Source organism: Leucopleurus acutus (assembly GCF_964270905.1).
Source record: "Leucopleurus acutus genome assembly, chromosome: 6".
Lineage (NCBI taxonomy): Eukaryota > Metazoa > Chordata > Mammalia > Artiodactyla > Delphinidae > Leucopleurus > Leucopleurus acutus.
Genome location: NC_139149.1, coordinates 25,683,131 through 25,706,409, shown reverse-complemented (window position 1 = coordinate 25,706,409; position 23,279 = coordinate 25,683,131). Strand labels below are relative to the sequence as shown.

Genomic DNA, 23,279 nt, shown 5'->3' with positions numbered 1-23,279 from the left:
AGCTACACAAGTGCAGGGACCATGCCTGTCTTCTCACTATTGTATCCCAGGACCTGAATGCAGTAGCCTCCAGAGCCCTTTCATTTGCACTAGGCTCCATCTGCACTCCTGAACAAGTATAAAGTGTAGCACTTTGTGCCAGGCTAAGACTACTAGTATAGTTAAAACTTGACAAAGTGCAAAGAAGCATAGCAGAGGAAATAGTATTTAATCAAGCCCCCAAATTACTTTCAGTTGCAATAAGAGGCTCACGGATGGCAATTTTTTTTTTTAAGCCTAACTTGGGGAGATTCATCCATTGGACAACCAACATTTTGCATCGCCTCTAACTGTGCAACAGGTCCAGGCAATCAGAGCAATTATGTGTGGGTTTCCGCCATTGTGTTTACACCTATCACTTGGGTACCAGTACCCAAACCTACCTTAGCAAGCCAACTGCCTATAACTCAGCACTCCTGTGTCCCAGTACATAGCAGCTTTTTGCGACGAGGTCTGCCATGAGTCCAGGCAGCTACACTGTCACTGGGGAGTCTTGAAGGCGGAGAAGTTCAAGGGAGGAAAAGTCGAGTTCTGAGCATGGGTGGATGTTTTAGTGAACAAGCCGCTCTTAAAGCACGGAGGAGTAAATAATAGGGCTGAAAGACAACACAGTAGACTTCGCAGGTGTGACAGGGCTGAAAAGTGAAGGCTTACAAGGGCGCGCCTCCTGGTACCGTGGGACCCGTCGCCTCAGAGTCAATCCCGCGAGACTATAATTCCCGGGGATTCCCTCTAACTCCAGGCAAACACCCGTAGGGGCGGGGAAAGAAGAAAGACGTCGGCGCGCAGCCGTCCGCTTTACAGCACTCCGGGATCTCGAGAGAACTGCGGTTCTCGCGATCTTTCCGGAGCCGACCCTCCACAAGGATTCCGAGTGCGTGTGCCGAAACGGGAGGGCAGGGAGGGTTCTGACTCTGCGGGAGGGAGAATCCCCTTTGGCCTGCCCTACGGAAGCCTGCGAGGGAGGGCGGCGTTCGCTGCGTAGTCCAGGTGCCCAGATGCCCAGCGCCAGCGCCTGCCGCAAGAGTCAGGAGAAGCTGCGGGAGATCATGGACGCGGCGGAAGTGGGTTTCCTCCTTCCTTGGGCCTGGGAGGACAGACCCCTGGGCCGGACCGCGCTGAGGGAGGGAGTATGGTGAGCGGGGCCCTAGCCTCTGGATCCCTGTCAGCACTTTGCGTGCAGGCCGCGAGCCTGGGATCCGGGCGCCCAGAGCCCTCACCGGGCCTCCAGGGCCCTTGTCCGAGCAGCGTGGCCAGACCCACTCCGGATCGCATTTCTCACTGGGGCCCCTGGGAGACCTGGCCTGCAGGAAGCGTGTCCCGGGACTGGGGGATGGGGGGGGGCGCCGTAAAGTACCAACTGCCCCGGAAGTAGGAGCGGCGGGGTGACATTTAACCTCCCTGAGTTAGGCACGTCCTTCGAGTAATCCATCTCTTCCCTGGAAATTTTTAATGTCCACTAGTAATCGATTTTTGCTCTGCCCTCGTGTTGCTAATGTTTTTCAAGTAATGACAGTACTTTGTAAAACGATCTGCCAGCATGTTTTAATGACCATTTTCCATGTGACAGCTTTAAAGAACACTTGTCATTTTTATTTTCTTTCTTCCCCTAAGTAACCCAAGTAAGGTAGGTAGGGAAGTTTGCAGAGAATGCGTTTGAAGTCTTTGAGATGATGTGACCCAAAATCATCTATGTAATTCATAATACCCTGTGGTCCTTCAGTGCTTTTCGGAAGTGAAAGTTTGAAACCATTCTACAAGTTATGTGTGCTCTTAGTGAAATTGGGATCCCTACCTGGCTCCTTATTTTTCTTTTGAGGAAATATGAATTTGTGATAAACTGCGTAAGGCCATTTTAAGAACATTAGATGGAATAAGGGATGCTGAGATATGAACAGTACTAATAAGCGACCCCCTTTTTTCTGTTCACCTGCTGTAACCTATTTATGCTGCCCTCCTGCTACATTGTGTGACTGTATCTTTCTGTTAGGGTTGAAGTTATCTTCGTCTTTAAGGTGTATTTTTTTTATTTCGCAAAAAAATGAAAAAACTTCATTAAACACCTTAACATGTTGTCTGGTTTGTTTTGGTATAAACACAAAATCTAATATCTTCCAAATCTAAAGGAGAGGATTCCAACAAATAGCTGTAGTGACAGAAACTAATTGTTTCATCCACATCCTAAGTTACCTTGTAAATTTTAAGGAAACCATTTTTGTGTATTCTTGATCTGATTAGTTATATAAACCACCTTTGCAGATAGTGTAGGTCTATCTATAAGGTAGACATTGTGGCAGAGTTATATAACTTTATAGCTAGAAGGATCTTAAGAGATCATTTTCTAGATAAAGTAAGATTAAAATAAAAGGCCACTTACCAATTTAATAAGTATAGTTTGTTAATAACAGTCTGGACTCTAGGTCTCCTTTCTCCTGTTCCTGACTTAAAATCTGTAACAAGAATTTTGGTGTCATACTGTCAGTGTTGAACCACTTAAACCTGAAATCATGAAGATGGTTTTTAGAAACAGGAAGCTGGTGAATTTTTTTGATGATGTTTTACAAAAGGAAAGTTGTAGTTAGCTTATATCCAGCATCTCTGATTTCTAAAAACTGGACATCTGGTACTCAGAAAGCCTACCCCTAAATGTTTGTTCTCTTTGAACATCTCTTCCTGTAATAGGAAGTTAATAAAACTGTGGTACCTCATCCTTCTCCCTTCACAGAGGAAATTTATAACTCTGCTTTGAAGTAGTTTATAATCTCCTTTTTGAAGAAAGTAGTTAAGATGTGTTGTACATGTGTGTAAATTTTATTTGAGAGTGCTATTTTGTATGGTATATCGATCCAGGAGTGGTGATCTCCAAAACAAATTAACCAGAAGCTGGGTCTGTGGAGTGCATATGTAAATGATATGACAGATTTCCACACTTTAAAACTACTACTCTGAATTGATAAAATGGTCCTGAAAGTTTAAATGAATTCATCTATTTCTGTTATTTGTATTTCTGTGTTTACTATGCTATTAGTGTTTAAATAAAAAGTCATAATGTAAAAATGTTTTTTGTAGGATTATGCAAAAGAAAGATATGGAGTATCTTCAATGATACAATCACAAGAAAAACCAGGTTAGTAGTTACGAGATAAAAAAAGTTTTTTTTTCTTTTTAATTCCAGGAAAGTTCTTTATGAAGTTTTAAGTAAGGTTGACATAACTGAAGGCATAGTTCTGAAAAGCTTAAATGCCAAGCATATGCCATAACCCTGCACAGACATTGTCAATTTAGGGTCCCTAATCTCGATAAGGAAGAAAATATGTTAAATCAGTATATTTTATTTTATTTTATTTTATTTATTTATTTTTAGTATATTTTAAATGGTAAATTATATTACAAAGGTATTCCTAGGTAGTCATGTAAAAGATTTGACTCTGGCCTAGGAGATAAAAGATAGATAGTAGCTGCCTTCATCATATGCAACCTTTTTTGCATGCTTTGTGAAGCTACCTCCTTTACTTTCCTCCTTGACTTTATTATATTTCTTTGAAATTGACTTGTTAATTGTTTCTCTCAGACCTGTAGGTTTTCTATTTGTAAACATTTGTCTTCCTTTTGTTTCTATTTTATATATGCGATTTCAACAAAGTTATCCTACTCAACTATTTAACAATCATTTTTCTTTTGTTAGACACCCCAAATTATGTCTTTCAAACTTTGGTACAACTGCAGACCTTTAAGCTCTGGCCCATTGGAAGCACTAAGTACTTCTAATTTAGATGCCTGCCTGTGAATTTGATGCTTTGAAAATAATATACCCCAAGTCAAATTCAATTGTTATTTTTGGATTTAATTTATTGCGTGATCACAAAACCACTTTTCCTTTCCAACTTTGTTGGAAAAGTGTGCAGTGAAAGGGCAAAATAGGTTGCTAAGAATAAACCATTTCGAAAAATAAAGATAGTGAAGTAAAGTAATTGAGTATAAAATGGGATACAAGCAATATAGTACAGGAGAGGACTACCCCTGCCAGAACAAGCAGGAGGGGTCATATGAGACTCTTTTTCGGCTTAACTGTCTTCCTGAATTGGACTTCCTTGATCTCTAATGCAAAAAAATCTTATTGGAATTTGTCTCTTACATAAGCCCCAGTCACCCTTTGCCATGATTACTATTCCTATTTAGCTAGCAAATCCAGACTACTTAGAGTCTTCCAGTTACAAGCTCTCCCCACCAAAAGGAGGATAAACTACCTACGTAATCTGATTACATTAACTAACAGTAAAATTCTGTGCTTAGTTTTACCTCTGTTAAAATCATAATACATTGTTCAACATAAAGTTTTCTTTCCTGTCTGCTTCCATTTCTCCACATTCTTTCATTCTAATACCAGTGACTTAACCGTGGAGGAGGTAGTAGTTTTTCAAACTGAAACCCTACTGCCACTGATCTTTGCCTCGGCCAGTCATACTGGTGGGAGTGTGACATGCGCCTCAGGTATGTGTGGATATGTTAAAGATTGAGAACCCCTATGCTAATTAATTGGAATGACACATGAAAGAAGGGCCATTACTCTTTCTTTTCCAAAGTACTATTAAAATTACCATAATCGTGCCACTTATTTATAAGTCTATTCTTTTAGACTTATGTTTTTCTGTTTTGTTTGGTTTTGAGTTTTGATTGCCTAGTAAGTCGTTTGCTTTTTCAATCTTGGCATTTTCAGATCTGTCTTTTAAAATTGCTTTGTCTGTCTTTTCTCTTTCACACTTGGTTTTGTCTGAGTTTACACAGCAGACATGGAAGTTGGCTTAACTCATAAGGTCCATGGACAGAGTTTTGCAGAAATCCTCTTGTGATGCCTAATGCTTCAAAATTTCTCATTCACTCTCTTTGCTTTTGGTGATGAAATCTATGGTATTCTCCTGTAAATCAGGGTCTCTCTAAGCTACATCTTTACTTCAAGAGACAAATTATAAATACATTTAGACAAAGTAGGTAAAATATATTTATAATTTGATTTCATTATAATATCCCCCACAAAGGTATTTTTAGTATTATAGTAACTAGGATTTACTACATGTCATACTGACAAATTTGGTTACAATTAGGCACCATAACCCTTGAGAATAGTGGTCTTTTATCATTCATGATGTTGTAGTATCATTTCTATTAAAATATTTAAAATTAATACTTATATCTTTTTCTTTAATATTCAAATTATTGCATATTTAGAACAATAATAGAATAATTTCTGGATCATTTTGGGATCATGATTGCCTTGCATCACTATCTTCACATCGTAGTTTTTCACAGTTTTCCTGTTTGGGGGATGCTAGATAGATGTAGTACTTTGTTATTAGCATTGGGGGGCATAATTGTTGGGGTTCACCGATAGCCAGAAGGGGAATTTATTGGTTCACATACCTGTAGGAAACAAAGTGTGAGATGGCATAAGGCATGATAGGATTTAGAGGTTTGAGCATTATCTGTGGGGCTTTCTGTCTACTTCTTGGCTTTGCATCCATTAGGCTGTTGACCTCATTCTCTGATCCTGCAAATTCAGGTAGTAGGAAAGATGGTGGCTGCAGCCCTGGGCTTACACCATCTCAGCTCAGCGACCCCAGGGAAGACAGGTTCATTCCCATTATCTGTATATTAAGTACCAGAGAAGGACTTTGATTAGCTCAGTTTGAGTAACATGCCCTTCTCTGGATGAGTCAGTGTGTCCTGGGGAACGAGGTACTATGACTGTCCAGGCCTGGCAGAGAATTCCCCCATGTGGCTAGCTGACTTACATACTATGGCAGGCAAGCAAAAATACCATGTCCACTTAGGCACAGGCAGTTCAACACAGGCTGTATTTGGCTTTATAAGTCATTGAAGTGTTCAGGAGATTTGCATTTTGAAATCATCTCTTTGACTCCAATGTAGACTGAATTAGGGGGTCAGGGGATTGCCAGTTAGAAGGCTTTTGCTAATTTGAAAATATATGTGCACCCTTATGTTCACTGCAGCATTATTTACAATAGCCAAAATATGAAAACAACCTAGGTGCCTATCAACAGATTAATAGATATAGAAGATGTGGTCTATATATTTAATGGAGTACTACTCAGCCATAAAAAAAAAGATGAAATCTTGCCATTCGCAACAACATGGATGGACCTTAAGGGTATAATGCTAAGTGAAATAAGTCAGACAGAGAAAGACAAATACTGTATGATTTCACTCATATTTGGAATGTAAAAGTAAGTAAATAAATAAATGAACAAACTAAACCAAACAACAAACACATAGATAAAGAGCAGAGTAGTGGTTACCAGAGGGGAAGGAGCATGGGGGGAGGGTGAAATGGGTAACAGGGTCAACTGTATTGTAATGGATGGAAAGTAAACTTTTGGTGGTGAGCATGCTGTAATGTGTATAGATGTTGAAATACAATGTTATAAACATGAAACTTACATGATGTTATAAACCAATGTTATAAACCAATTAAAAAGAAAAGCAAAAGAAAAAAGTGTTGCTAGATATTGAGAATCATTTAAGATAATACCAAGTACTATGCTAGCTGTCAAATCAAAATAATTTTGATCTTGATCTCTTTGTAAATTCTGAATTACAAGATTGTTTCATTTATTTGCTGCAGATCGAGTTTTGGTTCGAATTAGTGACTTGACAGTACAAAAAGCTGATGAAGTTGTTTGGGTGCGTGCAAGGGTTCATACAAGCAGAGCTAAAGGTAAGATTGATTAAATGATTACAGCTTTTTTGGTAATCATTGAATTTTTTGTTTTGCAGATTTCTCACAGATCAAAGTAAATCTTTAAAAACAAAACAAAAACACCTGTTTTCCTTCTTAAATCACTATAAACTATTAGTCCATGGTTAGTTAATTTTAGGTTTTTATAAGACATCCTTAAAAACAATTTAGCCTTAAAACTCAGATGAAATCTAAGACTCTAAGGTACTTTTCTAGCACCTCTCAAAAGTTTAATTTTTTGAAGTAAAGAGTGTTTTTTCAGAAGTTTTTCATTTGTTAATATTCTTACATTTGTAATATTTAGATAGGGAGAGAGTTAGGAGAAAGATAAGGCTAAGACTGGGTTGTCTAGTACTCACTGGCTACATTTAGCTATTTAAATTAAAATTAAAATTCTATATCTCAGTCACCAGCTGTATTTTGAGTGCTGGTGGCTCCTGTATTGGACAGAAAGGACAAATACAACATTTTTTTTTTTTTTTTGGCAGTATGCGGGCCTCTCACTGCTGTGGCCTCTCCCATTGCGGAGGCTCCGGACGCGCAGGCCCAGCGGCCATGGCTTACAGGCCCAGCCGCTCCGCAGCATGTGGGATCCTCCCGGACCAGGGCACGAACCCATGTCCCCTGCATCAGCAGGCGGACCCTCAACCACTGCGCCACCAGGGAAGCCCACAAAATATTTTTATCATTGTAGAAAGTTCTCTTGGACAGTACTAAGAATTTAGCATTAACAACAAAGGAGAAATATTAGGGGAGTTTAGACAAACCTCAGTTCCTTATGGAAAATTGTCCTAGCCTAGTGTTCCAAATTGTCTGAAAGTATTAGTGACACTTATATTGGTTTATAACTTTATACTTTTCACACAGTTTTTCACACTCGATCATCCCCACAAATTTGTGAAGTAGGCAGAATAGGCACTGTTATTCCACTTTATAAATGAGGAGACTAAGGCTCAGAATGATAAAGCTCCTTGCCCAAACTCTCATAGTAATTGGTGGAATATGAAAAGAATTCAGAAGCTTTTTAGGACACCTTCTGTCTCCCTAGCAGAGTTAATTACTTCTGTACTATTTACTGCATTCTGTGGTACAGCATTTCTTACTCTGTGTTTTAAAATATTTATTATAGAATTAATACAGGCCCATTATTTTTTAAATTCCAACATTTTATACATATATATCTTACTCTGTCAGGATCACTACTATTAAGAGTTTATCGGGAATTCCCTGGCAGTCCGGTGGTTAGGACTCTGCACTTTCCTTTTTCTTCTTTCTTTTTCTTTTTCTTTTTCTTTTTCTTCTTCTTCCCTTCCTTCCTTCCTTCCTCCCTCCCTCCCTCCCTCCCTCCCTCCCTCCCTCCCTTCCTTCCTTTCTTTTCTTTCTTTCTTTCACGCATGCTATGCCAGTTCTTAGTTGCAGCACATGGGATCTTTGTTGCCGTGCGGGATCTTTTAGTTGCAGCATGTGGGATCTAGTTCCCTGACCAGGGATTGAACCTGGGCCCTCTGCATTGGGAGTGCAGAGTCTTAACCACTGGACCACTGGGGAAGTCCCAGGACTCTGCACTTTCACTGCCAAGGGCCCAGGTTCAATCCCTGGTCAGGGAACTAAAATCCCGCAAGCCACATGGCGTGGCAAAAAAAAAAAAAAGAGTTTATCTATTCTTCCAGTATCCTCCCCCAAATAGATGAATACTGTTGGACTTTGAGAAGAATGCTAGTTGATTTGCCTTCCTGAAAGGTTGGGCCATTTATTTGACCAATAGATAATCACATTGTACTGTAATCCTTCATTTACTTGTCTTTCTCCCATTGGATTAGGAACCTTTGTTCTCCAAACTGGCACCTTGTTTCCTAAACATAGTTATTTAGCAAATTAAAAGATAGAATGCTCTCCAAACTGGCACCTTGTTTCCTAAACATAATTATTTAGCAAATTAAAAGATAGAATGCACGCTACATGTAAGCCTGAACCAAAAATACTTCCCTTCACACTCATCCAAAAAATGGAACAGTTTGAATATGAGTAAGGACAACTGCAGTGAGTTGAAACACATCAGATATGTTTAAATCCCTAAGTTTATAATAATGCTAAGGCAAACAAACAGAAAACCTAGTTGGTCATCAATGGAACAAGCTCATTATTTTCAAATCTGGTAAATACTAAAGTGGAAGTATCATTTCTGTATGAATTGTATATCACTGGCTAACCAAATGGTAGATACGGGGAAGTGTCTCTTTAGAGAAGTGTCCAGCTAATAAAATGAAGAATCTTGGAACATCATCATTTTGCCCCCAGTGAATTATCTAGACATTGATCATCAGTGATTGCTAACGACATAATAGAGAGACAACCAGAAATATTTTATGTCTATTTATGAAAGAACACAATACCACCCAATGAAGTAGTCTTGCCCAAAGAATTGTTCCTGAATCTCATTAAGCCTTTAGCAATAACCAGCAATTTACAAGACAAAGGAACATGTTAAATGACAATGGAGGTGCAATCAGCACAGTCTAGTAGTAAACTACTAGGCAAAAACGACCTGGTCTCTTCAAGAAATAAATTGAAAGGGAAGGGGGTACCTATGGATTAAAACAGATTTAAGATATCTCTCAACCAATCACTTATTTGGATCCTAATTTAAATCTACAGTAAAAAAAAAAAAGACACTGAGACTTGGATATTTGAACATTGACTGGATATTTGGTGTTAAAAAATTTATTTTTTAATTGAAATAATAGTACTGTTGTAACATTATTTTTAAAAAGATCTTCTCTCTTAGGGATCCTTACTGAATTATGTATGGATGAAATAATAGAGGGTTTGCAGGGGTTTGCTTCAAAATAGTACAGGAATTGAGGGATAAGTGGATTGGGGCAGAAATTGAGGAATGAGTGGATTGGAGCAAAGCTGAAACAAGAATGGCCATGAATTGATAACTGTTGAGGTACGTGAGGATTGTAGGTAGGTGTTGATATCATTTACAAATAACGATCATTTTGTCCTTTTCTTTCAAATGTTTATCTTATTTCTTGTTTCTCTGCAATAATCAGTGGATTCTCCAGTATTGCAGGGATTCTCACAATGAGGAATTTTTTAAACAGTGGAGATATAAATTCCTGCTGAGTTATTTCATGACTTTAGGTGTTCTGCATAAAATGTCATTACAAAACAATGCCAAAGTTTAAAAAGTAGGTCAAAAGAAGTTTTCTTCTAGTCCAAGTTTTCTGTTATCAGAAGCAGGTATTAAATTTTATCAGACCTTTTCCAGAAATTATTTCCCTCAAAATATCATGCTGGAAAAAAAAAATCATGCTGAATATATTTATACAGAGATTCATTATACGATTCTCGTTGCTTTTGTGTTTGTTTGAAATTTTCCACATAATAAAAAAATTAAAAATACAGTTGATCTTCATTATTCACGGATTGTATATTTGCAAATTCACCTACTTGCTAACATGTATTTGTAACCCCAAAATCAGTACTTGCAGTGATTTCACTGTCATTCACAGACATGCCAGACATTCGCATGAGCAGAGTGGTAAGAAATTTGAGTCTCCCAGTGCACACATTTTCAGCTGAGATTAAAAACAGTGAAGCTCTGCCTTGTATCAGCTCTCATAAACAAGTGTCCTTTTCACAGTCTATTTAATGCCACGTTCTTCACAGCCTTGTGCTTTTTGTTGGTGATTTGACTGTTTAAAATGGCCCCCAAGCATAGTGCTGAAGTGTTTTCTAGTGTTCCTAAATGCAAGAGAGTCATAATATGCATTATGGAGAAAATACTAGTTGTTAGCTAAGTTTTGTCCAAGCATGAGTTATAGTGCTGTTGGCTGTGAGTTCTATGTTAATGAATCAACTATATATATTTTAAATAAGGTGTCTTTAAACAGAAATACATACAGAACAAATTTGTGTATTGATGGACTGATGAAAATATTATAACCAGACATTCACAGAAACCTCACCCTATATTTCCCCTAGGAGCAATGGCTCAATATTTGCTAATTTATTGTTCTGGTGACTTTATAAAACATAAGTACCACAAATAGCAAGAATCAACTGTATGTAATTCTAGTGATTTACAATAATGGATTTCTTAACATTGAACCATTTTTGGATTCTTGGAATAAACTGAATTTGGTAAAGGTGTGGGTAGTATTCTTTTAGCTAAGTTTCAATAATATGTTTTTTTTGGAATTTTGCATTAATCTGGTTTTCATAATTTTTACTTGGAAAATTCTACTTTGTTTTTAAGTTTGTATGTATGTGTATGTGTGTTTAAGTTGTAAGTTACCCAAGTAATACAAAGTATTTTCACATGAATTTTTCAGAGTACAGAAATTATATTCCTTTTTCTTCTCTACTGCCTATCTTTTGTCCCAGCCTTTTCTATTAATTCTTAATAATTTGTTCGTTGTCTTTCCAAAAATCTTTCTTTTTAATGCACATATGTGCACACACACACACACACACAAATACATAAAGGTTCTTTGTTTTGTGTGTGTTTTGTCTTATTTTATGTGGATGATACCGTATTTTTACATGTTACTCTGCAACTTTTTTTATTTTCAATTAACAGTGTTTCTTGGAGATACTTCCATGATATTAGTTATAGATCTACATAAGGCAGTGTTTCTGTAGGATAGATATCTAGAAGTGAAATTGCTGGGTTGAAGGGTGGGCATATGCATATTAAAATTTTCCAATACCAGATTACCCTCCAAAAAAGCTATACTCAATGATACTCCCACAAGTATGTGACAGTACCACTTTCTCCACATTCTTGCCAGTAATGATTGTCAATGTTTTTTATTTCTGCCAAAGAAGATTATCTGAAAAAATGAATAAAATCTTTGAGTTTGCAGAACCCTGATTGCTGCTACTCCCTTCTTCCTTACATGGAAAAAATTATACCAATAAATATGACTTATTTGGAATCATTCATGTGTTCTAACTCCAGAAGTAGTATCACATTAAAATTGGACTTGGACAGACAACCTATGCTGGCAATTGCAAGTAAAGCAAAGTTCTGAAAAAACCATGAATAAGGAAATGAAAGTGTCAAAATCATAGTGTCAAAAGTATGACAACTAGAATCCTGTTAAGCAAAAAAAACAAAACCTAGTCTGTTTATATAACAAATATCTGTATATTTCTCCTCAAATTAAGGGCAGTGTTTTACACATTTTTAAAGATTAAAAATCAGATTTCTTACAATAGGTTTATGCTTCACACCCATAAAATCAAGAGTTTTATATAGGAGCAAGGAGAAATTTTTAACTCTTAATGATACCTTAACATTACTTTCTTTCGATTGTGAAAGCTTATGAGCATATTGAAAAAGTAATTGAAATATCTACGGTTCCTTTCAAATTTTATACATACTACATGGAAGTCATTGGCACAAGATAATTCTATTTCAATACTATTCTTCCTAAAAACTTAACATATACTTCCAAAATAGCTACTTTATTTAGGTAGTCAGATAGTTTAGGATTTTTAATACCAAAGGTCAGAACATCAACTTATAGCCATACAAGAATATTTCAGGGAAAATAACAAATGGAAACTACTTTAAAACATTTAGGTCTTTGCTGTTTATTCCATAACTGATTAACATAAGCGATGAAGGAAAATGTTAATCTTGGTTATTAGGAAGTGAAGGTACATTATCTAAATAATAAATTCAGGAGCTTGGCAAGCTAAAAGACAGTAGGAAGAGATGAAAACATAAGATTGCCTCACATCTTTGATAACTAGTTCTCCCACCAAGGCTTACTTCCTTACTGAGCCATCACCAAAATGGAGATGAGAGTAAACTTTTTTGTTCTGGCAACCTACCATGTTTGTTCTTCAGCTTAGAAATAAAGATTGCACCTGGTGCTGTAAAGGAAGGTTTCCAACTTTACATTTTTCTAAAACAGACCTCTTGCGTAAATTTAAGAAATAAACTGCCTCTTTAAAAACGACTCAAAATGCAACACGAATTTTTAACTGCTAAGGATTTAAATTTAAGATACCTAAAAGCGGTGAATTCATTCAGCTGTTTTGAACATTGAGTTTCATTTCTTTTCTGTAAACTCTCTCCTGATTGGGGAGTTCCATGAAGAAAGATGAATAATACGTAGCAGATGATTAACATGTCTTATAATGTTCCTTTACTAACTTAAGCAGTGAGAACTTTTTGCTAAACTGAGAAATTACATAATTGCTCCTTAGAATAAAAAACAATATATGGCTATAGTAAAAATTAACTTCCTATATATAGAAAGATATAAAATGAAAAATAGAGCTACATTATGATCCAGCAATCCCACTCCTGGACATATATCCAGAAAAGATGAAAACTAATTCGCAAAGATACATGCACCCCGATGTTCATAGCAGTACTGTTTACAGTAGCCAAGACATGGAAGCAACGTAAGTGTCCATTAGCAGATGAACGGATAAAGAAGATGTGCCAATACATATATATATATCAACACATACACACACACACACACACACACACACACACACACACACAATAAAATAGTACTCAGCCATAAAAAAAGAATAAAGTATTGCCATTTGCAGCAACATGGATGGGCCTAGAGGTTATCATACTAAGTGAAGTCAGACAGAGAAAGGCAAATATTATATCACTTATATGTGGAATCTAAAAAAAAATACAAATGAATTTATTTACAAAACAGAAACAGACTCACAGACATAGAAAACAAACTTAACAGTTACTAAAGGGGAAATGAGAGGAGGGATAAATTAGGAGCATGGGATTAACAGATACACACTACTATATATAAAATAAACAACAAGAATTTACTGTATAGCACAGGAAACAATAGTCAATATCTTATACATAACCTATAATGGAAAATAATCTGAAAATACATACATGTAACTGAATCAGTTTGCTGTACACCTGAAATTAATACAGTGTTGTAAATCAACTATGCTTCAATTTTAAAAAAAAGAGGACAAATAGAAGTCTCACAAATCTAGCTCCTCTGTCAGATCACAATCTGTTTCCCCCCAAAATAGCCACTGTTGTTTCTTGTGTATTCTTTCAGGAAAAAGTGCATTTACAAATATGAGCATATCCTTTGTTTTTTAAATTTACATAAAAGGGATCTCTCTCTCTCTCTCTCTCTCTCTCTCTCTCTCTCTCACACACACACACACACACACACATACACACACACACACACACACACACTGCCCCTTGTTATCACTCACCAATGTCTGTAAGAAAATGCCTTGCAAGACATTGAATTACAGTGTATCACCGACCAGAGACAAAGAACAATTTTGTTTACTAACACCTTTCAAGAACTTGGTGTCAAAAATACTTGATAAGAGGTAGTCTGAGTGGACAGCTCTGTTTACCAGGAAACCAGTACTAATTTTTTAAGTCTTTTAAAAGTCTTTCTGAGTGTACCATCAAGGATCTAGTATTTATTTATTTATTCTTAATAAATTTATTTATTTTTGGCTGCGTTAGATCTTCATTGCTGCGCACAGGCTTTCTCTAGTTGTGGTGAATGGGGGCTACTCACTGCGGTGGCTTCTCTTGTTACGGAGCACCGGCTCTAGGTGCACGGGCTTTAGAGCACAGGTTCAGTAGTTGTGGCATACGGGCTTAGTTGCTCCACGGCATCTTCCCGGACCAGGGCTCGAACCCATGTCCCCTGCATTGGCAGGTGGATTCTTAATCACTGTGTCACCAGGGAAATCTCAAGATTCTAGTATTTAGAAGTGCTTTGAACACGGAAATCTTGGGACCATAGCACTGGAGTTCACATCTGTTGCAGTACTGAAGACTACATAAATAGAGAGTAATAATAGAACCTCAGTTCTTTTATTTAAATAGTTCTTTTATGAACATCTTTGTCACTAAGACTTTCCATACTTAATTTCCTTAACATATATTCTAAGAAATGTATTTCTTGAATCAGAGAACATTTTAAGCCCATTTTTAATGCCCACTGCCAAATTGATCTCTGAAAGCATTGTACAAGTTTACCTTGTTATCAACAAGTTATGAAGGAACGGTTTTCACTTAATTCTCCCAAGCATTGTATGATATTGTATATTTTTAAATCTTTACTTGTATGAGCGGTATAATGTGTCATCATCATTGTTTGCTTCAACTTGCATTACTTTTGTTTCCAGTAATATTTTTCTCCTTATGTTTACTTACTACGTTTTTTTCTTTTTCTTTTAGAGTATTTGTTCTAGTCCATTACCCATTTATCTATTGGGATCTCAGTGTTCTTTACTCATACATCTTTAAGATCTTTATGTATTAAAGATATTAACTCATATAGGCTATGTGTCATTCAGCAATTATATATATTTTTCCCAGAGTGGTTTTTTTGCTCTACTTAGAAAGTCCTCCCCTTTTCTATTGTACAGTTTGATATTCAGTTCCAGTTTTTACTCAGTTTTTTAGTTTATCTCCTGAATGCCATCTAGAATTAGAATCTCTTTGCTCTAATAGGGTCTGTTCTCACTTCTTTCTTATGCTGCATTAATCTGGCTGTTTCTGTACATTTTCACTTACTGTAGGTTTATAATATAATATGCTGAGGTCTCACCTCTCCACCCTTTTCCTCCCATCTATTGGCTTTTTAAAAAAATAAGGTTTAATTTTTAGAATTACATACAATAAACACATTAAACATTAAAAGAGAACAGTGAACATTCTTTACTTTACCCATAACCATTGATTTCATGATTTCTTTTCCCTAGCAGGCATGTCAGGTCTTAGGAGTGCATTTGCTTCTATGTTTAGCCTCTTGAACTTCCCAGGTTCTACTCACTGCTTGTGTTGAATCTGGAACATGGCCACGATTTTCTTTCAACCCTTACGTTTCTTTTGTACCTACCTCTTTGTATTGTTCTCTTAAAAAATAGTTTTTCTGATTTGGAAAGTAGTACATGGTTATTGTAGAATGTTCAGAAAATATGAAGAACAGAATAATTCCCTGTGATTTCCCCATCCATTAGTAGCCACATTTTGGTGTTTTTCTTCCTATACTATCAACTTCACATTTTGATGGTTTTTTCTTACACAGTCAATTTTAATATCTTTCTTATGAAAAGTTATGATTGTACTCTTTGTATGGCTTTATCACTATTTTCACGTAATAGTCTGTCATGAGTGTCACAAATATTTACTTTGTGTTCCCAGCACCCACCATAGTTTTTGGACGTAGTAATTCAGCTGTGAAACAGAAATGGTCATCAGTCTTCAGATAAGTAGGTGGCAGTGGCAGTGGTGCTATTAGTAATAGTAATAACGATTAATATTAATTAATAACATTAATTCACAGTTAACATTAATTGGGTATCTGTCACAACTCTAAACTTATTACTTATATAATCTTCAAGATTATAAATGAAAACTCAAGAAAACCCCATGAGTAATATACTGTTATTTTCTCCCATTTTGCAGATGAAGAACTGAGACATAATTAGTTTAATATTTTCCAATAGGCCCCTTCATAGGAAATGATAGGATATGATCCTATGTCTTTTGATTAAAAAGATTTTACTCTTTACCAAACCCTTAAACTAAATGTCATCCCTTAGTGCTGACCTAAAGATATTTTCCTGTGCTCACCCTTTATAAGTACTATAGAGCCCTCCATTCTCTCTCAAGTTCTTTGTGTAGCACTGGAGTTCATCACAAGATTGCTTTGTAGTGCAGCCAGGTCAGTGCTTCCTCTGTCTGCACTATTAGAGCAGCTAAAGTACTTACTAAATCATGCACGTTACCTTCCATTTCATGCTAACATTCTGTTCTAAGTGGGCTAATATCTGGCTGTGGTTTCAGTAGTTCTTGGGATAATGTCATTTGATTCATTTGCAGATTTCTCTATCCATTCAGCATCTTAAAATCCCTTTGAACTTGTTCAGTTCATGTAACTTTCTTTTTTAAGATTTTACTTAGTGACTGGATCATACTCCAAAGGAAAGGGAAAATAAAATCTATTTAGTGGTAAAAATATGTCAATCATATATGACTTGGAAGTCCATAGATTGTGTCTGTCTTGGCACTCTGTTTGCAACCTTTTTTTAACCTCACAGTTGCTCTCAGATTTGCATTTCAAAACTGTATGTTGAAAGTATTAACTATAAGTTTGCTTACGTTTTTGCTTTTTTTTGGTGGGACCAGGGGAGGCAAAGCTAATTCTCAGTGTAAAAATAATTCTCAGTTTAAACAACAAAACCTTTTGACGTTTTGAAAGACAATCTGATGAAAAAAGTGGTCTGGAAAAGATTTAACATGTTTTATGAGGAAGTAGTTTCCTAAAACTTGATCAGAGACTTTTAAAAAGGATATACTTTGGAGAAAAGACCTGTCACAAAGATGGTGAGTGACTGGATCTGTTATGAATATTATTTTTCAAAAGGTTAAGAATAAGGCATGACAGTTGCTTATGAAAGGAGGGGGAGTCAAGAGGCCCAGTATTATGTAGAAATTAAACTAGTTATAGGGCATAAAGAGAATGATCTTTTATAGACAAAGTAAACTACTTGGAGTAGGGCTTCCCTGGTGGTGCAGTGGTTAAGAATCCGCCTGCCAGTGCAGGGGACACGGGTTCGAGCCCTGATCTGGGAAGATCCCACATGCTGCGGAGCAGCTAAGCCTGCGTGCCACAACTACTGAGCCTGCGCTGTAGAGCCCACGAGCCACAATTGCTGAGCCCGTGTGCCACAACTACTGAAGTCCGCGTGCCTAGAGCCCGTGCTGCACAACAAGAGAAGCCACTAAAATGAGAAGCCCGCGCACCGCAACGAAGAGTAGTCCCCGCTTGCTGCAACTAGAGAAAGCCCCTGCGCAGCAACGAAGACCCAACACAGCCAAAAACATAAAAAATTTTTTTTAATTAAAAAAAAAAACTACTTGGAGTAAAAAAAAAAGTGGAACTATTATAAAGGATGAAGAATTAGGAAGACGATAAAGGAAAAATGAGAAAAATAGAACAGGAAATAAGCTAGCCTGTTATTCTAAATGCTCTTTGAAATGTACTTTGGTAGGAAATAAAATGAACCACCCCCGTAGAATGTTTATGTTCTTGTGACTAAGCACTTTATTACTACTTTTATGGTTGCATCATTGAGGCTCTTATGATGGTTAGCATAGTACCTTTGCCTGTAGAATATACTAGCTATTGAATGAATGTTGAAAGTGATCTGAAGTTACTTGAAATTTGTTTAATAAGTCCCTACAATGACAAAATAATTTTCTTGGTTGATAATATTTTTTGAAATTGGTGCTTTGCCTACATCCTCATAACAAGCATTTTAAAAGCGTAGGAGAAACTTGGGTTTCTTTAAAGCTTGTTAACTGAGTATGGGAATTTTGGCTGTCAAAGCCAGATACCTATGTGTATGTCCCTGCTGGGGATAGTAGATTTGGGCCCAATTATAAAGTAGAGAAGCATTTTTCTTCTTTGTAAAACCTGAAGTAGCATGTCCTTAATACCCTTACGTACTTTCTGTCTTCTTCAGGGAAGCAGTGCTTCTTAGTCCTACGTCAGCAGCAGTTTAATGTCCAGGCTCTTGCAGCCGTGGGAGACCACGCAAGCAAGCAGATGGTTAAATTTGCTGCCAAGTAAGTAAGCAATTATATCCTGTTGTCAGAATAAACAGTGGTGGGAACCGGGGCTCCCAGGGCTTTGGACCATTTTCATGCATTAACATCAACGCTTCCTTTGTTTAAAAATGTAGTTATTTAAATTGTCAGTTCAGTGTTGCTGAATACATTAAAGTTATAAAAGAGAAAATATGGAGCACAGACTTGAAATTCATTTGGAACTGCTGAAGCAGCACTCTATACAGACAAGTCACATTTACTTTCAAGTAGAGTTACAAAAAGCCTGGCAGCGTCAACACTGCAAAGCAACTTTATTTTGTTGTGTTTGTTGAGCTTCATTTCCTCCCTCCCTCCCCTAGTTTGAGATTTGCATGTTAAGCAACAAGTTTTCTAACTAAATAATAGAAGTGTTTAAAATAAAAGAATGTGATTTTGCAAATGATTCCATCCTGAAGAAGTAAAACAAATGCGCTAACATGTTACAGCTTTTAACTTTGACACCAAAAAGGTTTAAAAAAAAAAAAAGTAAAGTTTGCTTTTTTTCCCCCATAAAAGTATTATTGGCTGGCTCAGGGTTCCTATAGAAGCTTATTGTTTTGTTCAATTTTCAAGGGGCAGGATACAGAGATAGTGTAGTGGTTGTGCCTGCTGGAGCTCTAAAGTTATAAGAGTTGGTGATGTGGCTAGTTTTGTTTGCATGTTTTTCTCAATTTAATTGAAATTTTATTTCCATGATAATGATCAAAGAAGACTCAGAAAAATGGAAAATTTTAAGTAGTAGAGTACTTCATAGGCGTAAATATTTTTTAAAAGAAATTCAGTTGAGTAAATGTTACATTTTTTCTATTGATTTTTTTTAACATCTTTATTGGAGTATAATTGCTTTACAATGATGTGTTAGTTTCATGCTGTATCACAAAGTGAATCAGCTATACGTATACATATATCCCTGTATCTCCTCCCTCTTGCATCTCCCTCCCACCCTCCCTATTTTCTATTGATTTTTATCTCTGTTATTTATATATATATATGCTTTCAAAGATGAGTTAATATAGATAGAATTATCAATTTTAGAACTAGAAGGAGACTAAAAACTCATCTAATTTAATATCTTAATTTATGGTTGGGCCTTCCCTGACTCCCTCAGCACAGTGGTTTACATATAATGGATGCTTAGCAACTGGTTTTGGTTAACAGATGTATTTATCCAATTTAGTTTTATTGTATCATAGCAATACCTGCCCTCTGGTTTAAAGACTCCAGTGCCATGAATTACATCAATTTACTGATGTGCTCAGAGGTCTCAGTACCATTAGCCCTACCTCTCCCTATATCCCAGTCCTGCTGCCCAGAGACTGTCACTTTCATCTCTTCTACCTGTATCATTTGGTGATTAGGTTTGCTGTTTTAATACCTAGTCCTTAAGGGTATATGCTTGTGGGGTGCATTTGTCACCTAGCCTTTTCAGGTCAATCTGTATCCTATGAAGTGGGACATAGTAAATGTGGTCCCTAGAAATAAACTTTGTCTACACAGAGAGCCCCTGAAAACCACAGACATATATGCTAAATTATATTCAATATACTGGAAAATACTGAGGAAAAGTCAACTTCGAGTCAACAAACTTTATGGCTTCTGTCTTTTATATATTAAATTGGTTCTGAAAACTAATATATGAAGCTGATATTTCATATAGAATATATTTTTTTGTTCAACTGCATTATAACCTCCGTATTACATTCTTAAAGGATTATCGTCTGAAAGTCTTTTGGAAATCCCATTTACCCTTAATCACTAAGAGGCATTCTACTATCAAGAGAACAGTCAATTCATTTGATATCTCTAGAGGCAGACATGTTAAAGTAGTCCACAAATAGTTATTTCTTATTTTGGATCTTCTCAGAAACTCCTGGGACTTGACTGACAGCAGTTGACCATATCAGATGTCAACCAAAGCTTACCAGCTGGAAAAGATACTTGCGCACAGAACTTAGTTCACTAATGCCCTTATAATATATGTTAAAGAATGGCTTTTATCTAAAAGGGATAGTGTATGCGTGATCTTTTTTTTAGAATAAGGGAAGAATTTAGATAATTTAACCTGGATTTCATAATCTTGAAGTGGATGGAACTCAATCAAGATCTAGATCTGATTTTAATCTCTTTGTTTTGTTTTTGTTTTTGGCTGCGTCACTTGGCGTGCGGGATCTTAGCTCCCCAACGAGGGATTGAACCCAGGCCCCGGCAGTGAAAGAGCCAATTCCTAACCACTGGACTGCCAGGGGATTCCTGAGATCTGATTTTAATCTTAATTCAGGTTTAACAATTAAGTTGTGACTTTGATTTCTTTTTTAAAGCAAAGAACAATGTAGCTATTTTTAGTTCATTTAAAAAACTGGACTTTATATAATTAGTAATGTGTGGGAAAAGATGGTTTCATAATAGAGCTGTTGCATATTATAAAGCCTTTGACTGGTTATATACAGGCGAATGGACCCAGTGTGTGTGTGTGTGTGTGTGTGTGTGTGTGTGTGTGTGTGTGTGTGTGTGTGTGTGTGTGTGTTACACTGTTGTGGCAGAGCACAGGCTCCGGACGCACAGGCTCAGCGGCCATGGCTCACGGGCCCAGCCACTCCGCGGCATGTGGGATCCTCCCGGACCGGGGCACAAACCCATGTCCCCTGCATCGGCAGGCGGACTCTGAACCACTGCGCCACCAAGGAAGCCCCCAAAATGGACCCAATTTTATACAATAGGTTTAACATGTAGAACTTAAGTTACAATTATTTAACTTTTGGCACTACTCATATGTTAAGGTATCTGTCCTGAGTTATTAACAATAAATGTATAATAGTTTTTGCTACCTTGTGAAAAAGGAAAATTCTCATGACTCCCTATGGTGAAAAATGATGAGTTTTTAATTTTTGTGGCTGGTTGATAAGATAATTTTCTTAGGAACATGATTTGTTGCTCCTGGTATGTCAGTCAGCTTGTCTTTATGTGATTTTGCTCTACTTCTAGGTAGTTCAGAAATCCTGATCTTCCTTGGTAACAAGTCTAAAGCACATGTCCTTTCTGTTAGAAAGGCAGTAGTATGATCTTATATTCAAAGTACCAATTTTTAAAGAAGAAAATCAAGAGCAGAAAAATTTTACTTTGAAAATTACCTGCTCTATTTATAAATAATAATAAATCAAGTGAAATTGTAGTATAAATTCTAAAGAACTTTCAGAACTTTTAGGAAAAAGATGTGTTGGTTTTTTTCTTCATCCTTCAAAATCCTTTTCTTAAAAAGTCCATACTTGGGCTTCCCTGGTGGCGCAGTGGTTGAGAGTCCACCTGCCGATGCAGGGGACACAGGTTCGGGACACGGGTTCGTACCCTGGTCTGGGAAGATCCCACATGCCGTGGAGCGGCTGGGCCCGTGAGCCATGGCCGCTGAGCCTGTGCGTCCAGAGCCTGTGCTCTGCAATGGGAGAGGCCACAACAGTGAGAGGCCCGCGTACCGTAAAAAAAAAAAAAAAAAGTCCGTACTTGCCAGAAGTTTCTTTCTAAGTGCTATTTTTATCTAAAATCTTTAATGGCTTCCTATTTCCAACCATGTTCAATATTAATTCTACCTGCTGGTTCCCCCTGTTATTTCCCACTATTTCTCAATATACATGCTTCAGATTGGACAATCTCTCCATGTCTACAATGACCTCTTTTCTAATTTTACTTCTTATTTTAAAGGCTTTAGTTTTACTCATTAAATCCTCATTCTTTGTCACTTAGCTTATTATTAAGCCCATGTTCTTCATGATCCTCACTGATTGGTTTCTCTTTTCATTTCTCTGGGGTCCACAAATGTGTTCTTGGGAGATTGGAAGTTTTCTATATTTTTTTAAATTTTAGTGTACATTTTGGTGATTATCTTAAAGTTCCATAAGGATACTATGCCATATCATTTTATAGGCTAACTTACAGCAGAGAACTGCTGTGTAAATTGTGTTCATGCCAGCTGAAGCCGATGATATCCATGTTCTGTACAAATGAAGATTTCACTGTAGTTTGAATAGTGACATGCTGACAAGTTGGGTTACTAGGTGGTACTTGGTAGTTAAGAAGTATTATGAACTTTAAAAGCCTGTGCCGCTCAAGCACATTTATTGAATCCTATTTTCATCTGTATAGGGGCAGCATATAACTAATAGTACAATAGTTTCCATATAAGGAAAAATGTTTCTATTTCCAGTTCTAGTATTTATCAGATTAGATACCCATTTGATTCAAATTTCAATTAACAATACTACATTATTAACTTTCACTGGAATAAGATACTTTTATAAAATTATCAGCTGATATTTTATTTAAATTGTCATTCTTGGTTGCTCTTTGCAGAACTTTGGTTAATTATGAGGCCAAATTATCCTGAGTCAACTTCAAAGTTAATGTTTTATGGAATTATGAGCAAGCATTCTTCATATTACTAGTATTAAAATAAAAATACAGAAAATTAAATCTAGAGCTGGATATGAGGCTACAGCTTTATACAGTAAACCAAATGTCAGCAATTTAGTTTTAACAAACCTTAAATTAATATTGTTAATTTGAATTTTGTTGTTTTTAATATTTGTTTCAATTTTCTTTAAAAATTCGCTTTGAGGAGAGTTCCCTGGCTGTCCATAGGTTAGGACTCCACACTTTTACTGCCGTGAGCCCGGGTTCTATCCCTGGTCTGGGAACTAAGATCCTACAAGGTGAGCAGCATGGCCCAGGAAAAAAAAAAAGACTGTAAAAATTCGCTTTGATTTCAAGTTAAGGGCTATAACCATAAGGCATTTATTTCTACTAGTTTTATATTTGTAGGTATTTAAGTAACATGATAAAACT

The 23,279-nt window shown here is 36.7% G+C and overlaps 1 protein-coding gene across 2 annotated transcripts in view; it reads left to right on the top strand.

The window, feature by feature from the left end:
• Positions 1-897: 897 nt before the first annotated feature.
• DARS1 (aspartyl-tRNA synthetase 1) overlaps positions 898-23,279 on the top strand; it is a 67,256-nt gene continuing 44,874 nt past the window's right edge. Inside the window, exons 1-4 of one of the 2 annotated variants that reach the window (XM_082840733.1) lie at positions 898-913; positions 3,109-3,166; positions 6,680-6,772; positions 18,323-18,425. In XM_082840733.1, coding sequence (XP_082696859.1) covers positions 3,142-3,166; positions 6,680-6,772; positions 18,323-18,425 — 221 coding nt within the window. In that variant the 5' untranslated portion in view covers positions 898-913; positions 3,109-3,141. The other variant, XM_082840732.1, reaches the window with a different exon arrangement.